Source organism: Coregonus clupeaformis, chromosome 17 (genome assembly GCF_020615455.1).
Source record: "Coregonus clupeaformis isolate EN_2021a chromosome 17, ASM2061545v1, whole genome shotgun sequence".
Classification (NCBI taxonomy): Eukaryota; Metazoa; Chordata; class Actinopteri; order Salmoniformes; family Salmonidae; genus Coregonus; species Coregonus clupeaformis.
In genome coordinates, this window is record NC_059208.1 from 53,177,658 (window position 1) to 53,189,547 (window position 11,890).

At 43.5% G+C, this 11,890-nt stretch overlaps 1 protein-coding gene across 2 annotated transcripts; it reads left to right on the plus strand.

Moving 5' to 3' along the window:
- Positions 1-4,910: 4,910 nt before the first annotated feature.
- On the plus strand, positions 4,911-11,106 carry LOC121542562 (eomesodermin). Of its 2 annotated transcripts, XM_041851974.2 has the most exons (7): positions 4,911-5,038; positions 7,178-7,831; positions 8,149-8,303; positions 8,446-8,567; positions 9,247-9,402; positions 9,594-9,655; positions 10,341-11,106. In XM_041851974.2, the coding sequence occupies exons 2-7, from the start codon at positions 7,308-7,310 to the stop codon at positions 11,104-11,106; spliced, it is 1,785 nt and encodes a 594-aa protein (XP_041707908.1). In that variant the 5' UTR covers positions 4,911-5,038; positions 7,178-7,307. The 2 variants fall into 2 exon arrangements, with proteins under 2 accessions (XP_041707908.1, XP_041707907.1); XM_041851973.2 differs by lacking the exon at positions 4,911-5,038 and having other exon boundaries at positions 6,882-7,831.
- Positions 11,107-11,890: the final 784 nt, after the last annotated feature.

Consider the following 11,890-nt stretch of genomic DNA (forward strand, 5'->3'; position numbering starts at 1 on the left):
TGTGAGGTCAGTGTAGTGCTGGGGTTTGAGCTGGGTGTATGTGTGAGGTCAGTGTAGTGCTGGGGTTTGAGCTGGGTGTATGTGTGAGGTCAGTGTAGTGCTGGGGGTTTGAGCTGGGTGTATGTGTGAGGTCAGTGTAGTGCTGGGGTTTGAGCTGGGTGTATGTGTGAGGTCAGTGTAGTGCTGGGGTTTGAGCTGGGTGTATGTGTGTATGTGTGAGGTCAGTGTAGTGCTGGGGTTTGAGCTGGGTGTATGTGTGTATGTGTGAGGTCAGTGTAGTGCTGGGGTTTGAGCTGGGTGTATGTGTGAGGTCAGTGTAGTGCTGGGGTTTGAGCTGGGTGTATGTGTGAGGTCAGTGTAGTGCTGGGGTCTGAGCTGGGTATATGTGTGAGGTCAGTGTAGTGCTGGGGTTTGAGCTGGGTGTATGTGTGAGGTCAGTGTAGTGCTGGGGTTTGAGCTGGGTGTATGTGTGTATGTGTGAGGTCAGTGTAGTGCTGGGGTTTGAGCTGGGTGTATGTGTGAGGTCAGTGTAGTGCTGGGGTTTGAGCTGGGTGTATGTGTGTATGTGTGAGGTCAGTGTAGTGCTGGGGTTTGAGCTGGGTGTATGTGTGAGGTCAGTGTAGTGCTGGGGTTTGAGCTGGGTGTATGTGTGAGGTCAGTGTAGTGCTGGGGTTTGAGCTGGGTGTATGTGTGTATGTGTGAGGTCAGTGTAGTGCTGGGGTTTGAGCTGGGTGTATGTGTGATGTCCGTGTAGTGCTGGGGTTTGAGCTGGGTGTATGTGTGAGGTCAGTGTAGTGCTGGGGTTTGAGCTGGGTGTATGTGTGAGGTCAGTGTAGTGCTGGGGTTTGAGCTGGGTGTATGTGTGAGGTCAGTGTAGTGCTGGGGTTTGAGCTGTGTGTATGTGTGATGTCAGTGTAGTGCTGGGGTCTGAGCTGGGTGTATGTGTGTATGTGTGAGGTCAGTGTAGTGCTGGGGTTTGAGCTGTGTGTATGTGTGAGGTCAGTGTAGTGCTGGGGTCTGAGCTGGGTGTATGTGTGAGGTCAGTGTAGTGCTGGGGTTTGAGCTGTGTGTATGTGTGAGGTCAGTGTAGTGCTGGGGTTTGAGCTGGGTGTATGTGTGAGGTCAGTGTAGTGCTGGGGTTTGAGCTGTGTGTATGTGTGATGTCAGTGTAGTGCTGGGGTTTGAGCTGGGTGTATGTGTGTGTATGAGAGAAGAAGTAATGAGAGACAGAGAATAAGAGAGATGGAGAGAAGGAAGCCTTATTAGGGTCACAAGACAAGCAGAGTAAATAGACCATTTGCAGGCCATTCCCATGTCAGATGATAAGATCCGTCCTGAAAGGGGGACCATTTAACTGTTTGCCATTCAGATTTAATTTTAAATTGGTTTTATTAACAGGATAAATTAAAAGATAGCCTCTCTGTGGAGTTTATTTGCAGTGGAACAACTACAGTAATCTCTTCACCATCAGCCTGTCTTTCACATGTAAAAGGTCCCAGTAAGCAGCGTCTGGGGGGCTTGACTGTGGCCTTGAAGTTCATGTTGCAACAGGATGTGTTTTAGAGGGTCTTTAAGCTGCTATCAGCTTAAAGACCCCCCCAACAGAGCTCCCTGCCATTCAGGACCTCTATACCAGGCGGTGTCAGAGGAAGGCCCTAAAAATGATCAAAGACTCCAGGCACCCAAGTCATAGACTGTTCTCTCTGCTACCACACAGCAAGCGGTACCGATGCACCAAGTCTGTAACCAACAGGACCCTGAACAGCTTCTACCCCCAAGCCAGAAGACTGCTAAATAGTTAGTTAAATAGTTAACCAAATATCTACCCGGACTATCTGCATGGACCCCTTTGCACTAACTCTTTTGACTCATCAAATACACTGCTGCTACTGTTTATTATCTATCATGTTTCCTAGTCACTTTACCCCTACCCATATGTACATATCTACCTCAATTACCTTGTACCCCTGCACATCGACTCTGTACTGGTACCCCGTGTATATAGCCAAGTTATCGTTACTTACAGTGGCTTGCGAAAGTATTCACCCCCATTGGCATTTTTCCTATTTTGTTGCCTTACAACCTGGAATTAAAATGAATTTTTTGTGGGGTTTATATCATTTGATTTTCACAACATGCCTACCACTTTGAAGATGCAAAATATTTGTTATTATGAAACAAACAAGAAATAAGACCAAAAAAAAGAAAACTTGAGCGTGCATAACTATTCACCCCCCCAACATTTACATTTTAGTCATAGCAGATGCTCTTATCCAGAGTGACTTACAGTTAAGTGAGTGCATACATTTTTCATACTCTCAATACTTTGTGGAGACACCTTTTGCAGCAATTACAGTTTCAAGTCTCTTGGGGTATGTCTCTATAATCAGGGATCAACCATAACCCTGATATTACCCTGTCTCCCAAAAGCATATTTTACAGTTAGTCTAAACAAACATATCTGGGACACTCAGCTTGTCATACACATGGCGGCAGGTAGCTTAGTGGTTAAGAGCGTTGTGCCAGTAACCGAAAGGTCGCTGGTTCTAATCCCCGAGCCGACTAGGTGAAAAATCTGTCGATGTGCCCTTGAGCAAGGCACTTAACCCTAATTGCTCATGTAAGTCGCTCTGGATAAGAGCGTCTGCTAAATGACTAAAATGTAAATGTAAAAAAATACACAATGGACCACTGGCTTATATCAAGACATCTCAGATTACACAGACCCAAAAAGAATTCGAAAAAACAAATCCAATTTGGGTAAACTCCCATATCTGTTGGGTGAAATACCACAGTGTGCCATCACAGCAGCAAGATGTGTGACCTGTTGCCACAAGAAAAGGGCAACCAGTGAAGAACAAACACCATTGTAAATACAACCCATGTTTATTTATTTTCCCTTTTGTACTTTAACTATTTGCACATTGTTACAACACTCTATATAGACATAATATGACATTTGAAATGTCTTTATTCTTTTGGAACTTTTGTGAGTGTAATGTTTACTGTTCACCTGTACACAGCCCATCAGAAATTAGCCCGCCCAACTACCTCATCCCCATATTGTTATTTATTTTGCTCATTTGCACCCCAGTATCTCTATTTGCACATCATCTCTTCCACATCTATCATTCCAATGTTAATACTAAATTGTAATTATTTTGCACTATGGCCTATTTATTGCCTTACCTCCATAACTTGCTACATTTGAACACACTGTATATATATTTTCTGTTGTATTTTTGACTTTATGTTTTGTTTTACCCCATATGTAACTCTGTGTTGTTGTTTTTATCGCACTGCTTTGCTTTATCTTGGCCAGGTCGCAGTTGTAAATGAGAACTTGTTCTAAACTGGCTTACCTGGTTAAATAAAGGTGAAATAAATAAATTTTAAAAACTGTTCATTTGATATTGTTCATTATCTATTTCACTTGCTTTGGCAATGTTAACATATGTTTCCCATGCCAATAAAGCCCATTGAATTGAATTGAATTTTGAGAGAGAGAGAGAGAGAGAGAGAGAGAGAGAGAGAGAGAGAGAGAGAGAGAGAGAGAGAGAAAGGAAAGCTTTGACTATGTACAGACTCAGTGAGCATAGCCTTGCTATTGAGAAAGGCCGCCGTAGGCAGACCTGGCTCTCAAGAGAAGACAGGCTATGTGCACACTGCCCACAAAATGAGGTGGAAACTGAGCTGCACTTCCTAACCTCCTGCCAAATGTATGACCATATTAGAGACACATATATCCCTCAGATTACAGCGATCCACAAAGAATTCGAAAACAAACCCAATTTTGATAAACTCCCTTATCTACTGGGTGAAAAACCACAGTGTGCCATCACAGCTGCAATATTTGTGACCTGTTGCCACAAGAAAAGGGCAACCAGTGAAGAACAAACACCATTGTAAATACAACCCATATTTATGTTTATTTATTTTCCCATTTGTACTTTAACTATTTGCACATTGTTACAACACTGTATATATACATAATATGACATTTGAAATGTCTTTATTCTTTTGAAACTTCTGAGTGTAATGTTTACTGTTAATATTTATTGTTTATTTCACTTTTGTTTACTATCTACTTCACTTGCTTTGGCAATGTTAACACACGTTTCCCATGCCAATAAAGCCCATTGAATTGAAATTGAAATTGAAATTGAATTGAGAGAGAGAGAGAGCAGAGAGAGAGAGAGAGAGAGAGAGTCATCAATTAACAAGGTGTGTGAGCTGGTTGCTTGGGGTGTGATAACGAATTTCATTCTGCGTCACATCAGTAAGTGTGTTTCAGTTTGATGTGATTTGATTGGATGGCAGTCCCAGTCATGTGCAGGCTTGTGCTACTAAATAAGCCTTGTCGGTTGGCTAGGAGCATCCTGCCAGTTTCATTATCATTACTATTGATGTCTTTTCCCGTTCTGCTCCGATGTTCTAGCGCAGCTACAACTAAGGCTGAAATTATACGACTATTCAGGGTCCACTATTGAGTATCACCGAGTGAAGCGATCGCTGCAGCATTATTGCTGGCAGCGTGGTTCTCGTGTTGTAGGCCTATATGGTCTCCTGTAGCTCCAGTTGGTAGAGCGTGGCGCTTGCAACGTCAGGGTTGTGGGTTCGATTCCCGGGGGGGGCAGTATGAAAAAAGTGTATGCACTCACTAACTGTAAGTCGCTCTGGATAAGAGTGTCTGCTAAATGACTTAAATATATATTCTGTATATATTCTGCTTCCCCAGTCGCTCTTGGGAATCGAAAGCTAAATTAATGAGAGGCTGCCATGTGCTCAACTTCGACGCAAGAGAGCGCTCCTAAACGGGGACGGTTGCAGCTGAACCGCAAGACAGGACCCTATAGCCACAAGACTACATATAAGCGCTGACTTTAACCATCTCCTCCAAAACAAGGAGAGGAGAGAAGATGCGTTGAAATACTTTAAAATTACCGCTCTCTCTTATTTTCGTTATTGTGATTGAAAAAATATAGACGTTGCGTTCTTATTTATTTCCAAATTATTAGGCAAACAAGGACCAAGATTGGTAAGTTTGTTCTATTGATTTTTATATAATATAAATATACTAATCCTATTTAAACGCATTTATCGGTATAGATTCATGCATTAACAATTCGTAGGCTGTAGATAGGTTACAAAAAAATGCATTATTATATTTCAATAGTTTAATTTAAAATATATATATATTTTCTGTCAGTGAAATCACTGCGCTATATTTGAATGAGCACTGCTGCTTCAGTTCTGTCGGAGCTTTGTTTCACCAATATGCTTGTATCTGTTTTCATAATGCAGTTCCTGTAGCAGGCTGTCGGTTCTACGATACATCACAGACTTCTTCAAACGGAAAGATAATTGACCGTTTCCCCCTCTGTTCACAAAGCGCAGTCCGGTGGGACAAAATAACGTGGACTCTCATCTCTCTGGAAATTAATGCAAATTCATGACTCTGAATTTAATGTAAACTCCGGATGTAAAAAATATATTAATTCAATTATCTTAAAATGGAAGGAAATATACTAAATTATAGCCATAGTCTAATCAAACTGTTTGGTAAATAATTTATGAAATTATCAAATAATTTTCTGAACAACCCGTTAAGGCTAGCCTATGGCCTAATAATTGTGTAGGCAAAAAATACAGTTAACAAAATTAAATAGGAAAAACCATTGAAAACATTACAGGCCTACTTTTAATATATCAGGGAACACAACGAGTCAAACCGTTATCGCCAAACGTGATTCTGTAGTGCTACATGAGCAATACCGTGGAAAGCGTGAGCAAAACATACAAGTGCCTGTTTCGATGAGGGTGACAACTTTCCATAGAGCGTTTTCACGCCTTTATACAAACCCTCAGGTCTCGGCTTTTCTGAAAACAAATCTCGTACAATTTGTCATGTGGTTTACAAGAAAACGAATAGCTAAGTGAAAGGCATAAATGGTAAGCCATGCAATGATTTACCCTAGCTAATTCCTCTTTATAGGTCTAATAGCCGAATTTTACTACAAAGATCTTTGCTATCAATTGAATTGTTACACCATAATTCAATTGTTCTTATTTTCTAGTAAGCATCTCGATGTTATAAATCAATATGACAGAAAAGAGGGCTTAAATAAAGATGTAGATATACCACGGGGAGGTAGGCCCTATATGTCTTAGTGAAGGGTTCCATAATGAGGTGATAATGGTCGATCATCGGCCGGTCAATGACCTGATGGGCTGTAGAGAGATGGGTCAGTGACAGCTGTCGGTCAATGACCTGATGGGCTGTAGAGAGATAGGTCAGGTGACAGCTGTCTGCCGCGAATACACAAACAACTAGCGAGAGAAGGGGGAAACATGGGAAACTTTCATGTACATTTTTATTTAGGTTACAAAAAAAAAACCAATATTTAACATTTCGTCCAAGAAGTTCAAATATATAACTAGAACAAATGAAGACTTTCGTGAAGTAGCACTCGTACTTGACTCCCCTTACTAGCTCTGACCTTGCCGATAGCTACTTTATTGAGGACAAATGTACTTACCATGACCGTGATATGTGGTTGTCCCACCTATCTATTTTAAGAATCTTAAAATGAATGCACTGACTGTAAATCGCTCTGGATTAGAGCGTCTGCTAAATGACCAAAATGTAAAAAAAAAAAAAAAGTAAAATATAGGCTAGACATGGGAAGTAGGTTACTCCTTTTTTATTGCAAATTTACAGACCAGAATCCTGACAGGTCCTTATCTGGGAGATGAAGTGCAGCTCAAAGTTTCAGTATAAGCCTAACTGCGCAATAATATTTTGTGTGGACTAAAACATTAAAAATGACATTTTTTATCAATTGATTCACACCCCAAAATGGCAATATATGTGGACTGAGCCATCTATCACGATCCCATCCTCAAAGCCACACCCATGGCCTTCACAGCAAAATGGGAGTGTGAAATTGGAATCACGTAATCACCCGTGCAGGTTATCACCGGGGAGCAGCTCGTGAGTTTACACAGTCGTACTCAGTGCACGCGGCCAGCCAGACAGGCAGGAGGACTTCTCTGCCTCTTGAAGCCTATAGCCAGTTAGCCCGGTTGAGAGTATAGGGCTACAGCCTATGCATTTATAATTTGGATATTTTGGATATACTTTTAATAAGATAATTGTACTTTTATTTCTCAAAAGAATGCAGAACTCATCAAGAAGATCCCTGGCACCGGTGCGTCTCCAACCCTTCTGACAGAAGCCTCTGAGCAGAATTGGAAAAAGAAAGTGGGACCAAATCTAATATAACCTTCCCAGACAAAAAATTACCATGCTCGGAGAGAGAGAGAGAAACGCCTTTCCTTCCCCCAAGGACGCCCCCCGCCCGGAGGAGAGGAGAAAGTCCCCGGTGGTGGGCGCAGATGACCCGGCAATGGCCGGCAGCGCTAGCCGATACACGGACGGACTCGGGTCAGACCGCTATTATATCTCACCCCCATCCAAGCAAACTGTAGACATGGCGAGTCCATGTTCGTTATTCCCTTATTCCCAGTCCAATACCGTTTACACGGCATCCGGCGGATCCAGGTATTCGACCTCGCTTCACTTCAGCTCGGTGTTGCCTCCCGCGGGATTCTCCTCCGCGGTGTGCGCCGGGCGCAGTCAGTTTGGCTCGGCCTACCAGTTAGGACAGGGTGGATGTCTCTACCCTCCATACAGTACAGGGTCCGGGATCGGCACAATGCCCCTACCCTCAGGCACCGGGGTGAGGGCTCAGGTCTACCTCTGTAACCGGCCTCTCTGGCTCAGGTTCCACCGTCATCAGACCGAGATGATCATCACCAAACAGGGCAGGTGAGTGCGATGTGGCCAGCGGCTAAAGCCTTCCGAATGCTTCGGTTCGGCTGGTGCCGAGTGTGCTCGCATACTCCATTAAAATACCTTCGCTTGAAATACCATAACAATTTGTCCGCATACTTAAAAGGATACCATCACCAGTTCGATTGTATTTATATTTGATGTTGTGAAACTGTATTCTCTGAAACGCATCCACACCATCATTTTTTCTCTCTCAAATTCTCACCTGCTCTGGCACATGTATAAAACACCCACACAACGGCACGCACGCACACACACACACACACACATTTCAATCTCTGTCTGTTTGTCAGGCGGATGTTCCCGTTCCTGAGTTTCAACCTGACGGGTCTGAATCTCTCTGCTCATTACAACGTGTTTGTGGAGGTCGTGCTCGCTGACCCCAACCACTGGAGGTTCCAAGGCGGGAAATGGATCACCTGTGGAAAGGCAGACAATAATATGCATGGTATCCTAGCAATTATAGACAGTACAAGGATTCTAAACCATTTCTAAATAGTTGTTATTATCACATTATTATCACATTACCCACAGCGATTAATAACTCATTTGATTACGAAACAATCTTTATAACCATTTTCTTTCTTTAGGAAACAAAATGTATGTCCATCCTGAATCTCCCAACACGGGAGCACACTGGATGAGACAAGAGATCTCCTTCGGCAAACTGAAGCTCACCAACAACAAAGGAGCCAGCAACAACAACTCACAGGTGATGCATTTTTATGCCACGTGCATGGGAATCATTTTAAGGAAAATAAAACATACCATAAGCCTGGGAATGTATTGATTTATGTAAAAATATTTTCATCCTCTGAAAGTAAATGTCTTCCTACAGTGGTTAATGTGTAACTTATAGGCGCACCCACATTTTTAAAAATGCAAAACAAAATAAACACGTATTTAATTAATGTATCTCTCTCTTTCGAGTGGCGCAGTGGTCTAAGGCACTGCATCGCAGTGCTAGCTGTGCCACATCCTGGTTCGAATCCAGGCTCTGTTGTAGCCGGCTGCGACCGGGAGACCCATGGGGCGGCGCACAATTGGCCCAGGGTAGGGGAGGGAATGGCCGGCAGGGATGTAGCTCAGTTGGTAGAGCATGGCGTTTGCAACGCCAGGGTTGTGGGTTAGATTTCCATGGGGGGCCAGTATTAAAAAAATAAATAATGTATGCACTCACTAACTGTAAGTTGCTCTGGATAAGAGCGTCTGCTAAATGATAAAAATATAATTTATTATTACATACATATCTTGATTATTCAGTGCGGGCCAAATCGTGAAAACTTTCGCCATTGATGTCAGTGGGAGTTTTATGCGTCAATATGCATGTGTATAGGATTTGGCCCACAAATAAGTCTTCTCCATTGACTTTCTGTTTTGTTTTTCTATAGATGATAGTCCTTCAGTCTCTTCATAAGTATCAGCCGCAGCTGCACATTGTTGAGGTGACAGAGGGGGTGGAGGACATGAGCAGTGACCCAAAGACCCAGACCTTCACCTTCCCTGAGAACCAGTTTATAGCCGTCACTGCTTATCAGAACACTGATGTAAGAATCTCTCTCTGAGTCTGTACATAGTCAAAGCTTTCCTTTTCTCTCTCTCTCTCTCTCTCTCTCTCTCTCTCTCTCTCTCTCTCTCTCTCTCTCTCTCTCTCTCTCTCTCTCTCTCTCTCTCTCTCTCTCTCTCTCTCTCATGATAATACATTGAGTTTTCTAATTGCTTCTCTCTCTTTCCATAGATCACACAACTGAAAATTGACCACAACCCTTTCGCAAAAGGATTCAGGGATAACTACGATTCGTGAGTATCTTTAATTTTTTAGCAATATTTATATTCACTTACAGTGACTGTAATTTTAACATCTGATTTTCATTACTACTTGGTCCCTGACACATTTCCTTATACACTGAGTGTACAAAACATTAGGTACACCTTCCTAATATTGCATTGCAACCCTATTGCCCTCAGAACAGCCTCAATTCATCGGGGCATGGACTCTACAAGGTGTCGAAAGCGTTCCACAGGAAGGCTGGCCCATGTAGACTCAAATGCTTCCCACAGTTGTGTCAAGTTGGCTGGATGTCCTTTTGGTGGTGGACCATTCTTGATACACATGGGAAACTGTTGAGTGTGAAAAACCCAGCAGCGTTGCAGTTCTTGACACACTCAAATCGGTGCACCTGGCAACTACTACCACATCGCATTCAAAGCCACTTCAATCTTTTGTCTTGCCCATTCACCCTCTGAATGGCACACATACACAATCCATGTCTCAATTGTCGCAAGGCTTAAAAATCCTTCTTTAACCTGTCTCCTCCCCTTCATCTTACACTGATTGAAGTGGATTTAACAAGTGACATCAATAAGGGATCATAGCTTTCATCTGGATTCACCTGGTCAGTCTACGTCATGGAAAGAGCAGGTGTCCCTGATGTTTTATACGTTCAGTGTACATTCTCCATCTCACTTCTGCTGTGGTTTCTAGGATGTACACTGCTCCAGAGGGTGACCGACTAACCCCCTCCCCCACCGACTCCCACCGCTCCCACCAGATCGTCCCAGGTGCCCGCTACGCCATGCAACCTTTCTTCCAGGACCAGGTCATCAACAACCTGTCCCAGAACCGCTTCTACAACAGTGAGAGGACAGTACCCCAGACCAACAGCCTCCTTTCCCCCCAGCCAGAGGACAGCGCCTCCCAGAGGTGGTTTATCTCCATGCAGCAGGGAGGAGCTGGTCCCAACAAGCTGGATCTCAGTTCCTATGAAGGGGACTACTCCAGCAGCCTGCTCCCCTATGGTATCAAGTCCCTGCCTCTACAGACCCCCCACGCTCTCACCTACTACCCCGACTCTCCCTTCTCCTCCATGGCAGCAGGATGGGGGTCTAGAGGATCTTACCAGAGAAAGGTGACCGCGGGCCTGCCCTGGTCCCCTAGACCCAGCCCCACTGGGTTCCCAGAGGACCAGCTGTCTGGGCCCGACAAAGACAAGGCTCAGGAGGACGAGATCAGCAGTAATGGTGGTAACGTAGCTTCGGCGTGGACTGATACTCACTCCTCCACTCTGAGCCTGGAGAAGGCTGACTCTGGGAACATGGTGTGTAAGAGGAGACGTACGTCTCTGAGTGGACCCGGCACAGAGAACTCCCCCACTATAAAGTGTGAGGATCTGACTGCCACCGACACCTACAGCAAAGACTCCTCCGTTTCTAAAAGCATGGCTTACTATTCCTTCTACACAAGCCCTTAATTCAATTGTTTATGGTCACCTTTTAAAATCTTGTTGCCAGATTTACCCCTTTCGTATTTGTTGGAGTTCCAAGTCTGTTGATATTCTGCCAAACCAGTACCTATGCCAACCTTACCCACCAGAGTTCTAAACCAGTACTACCTATACCAACCTTACCCACCAGAGTTCTAAACCAGTACTACCTATACCAACCTTACCCACCAGAGTTCTAAACCAGTACCTATACCAACCTTACCCACCAGAGTTCTAAACCAGTACCTATACCAACCTTACCCACCAGAGTTCTAAACCAGTACTACCTATACCAACCTTACCCACCAGAGTTCTAAACCAGTACCTATACCAACCTTACCCACCAGATTTTTAACAATATGTGACTGACTGTGTGATTTTTCTTAAAGTGCCAGAGTATTTGAGACACCCAGCGGGTTGTGCTATAATGTGTATTGTCCTTCAATGTACCCAATATATGCCTTCACATTGAAGTTTTGTTTACAAATTTGACTTTTTATTGAAGGCTTGTGAATACGATATTTGTGCACTGTAAAATGTGAGGGATCTTGTATAATATATACTGTACATTGCAATGTTAAGAGTTTTTGTTTTTTGTAATAAAAAGCTTCAAGCTTCGTTATCCAACTACTGAAAGAATAGGTGTCTTCGGCCCATCAGCATAGCGGATTAAGATAACAGTCCAAACCAGGGCTGTACCAGCAACTCGACCACTACAGGGCCAATGCAATCCGATCTCCATCTATACCATCAAGGTCCAGTCATCTTGGCA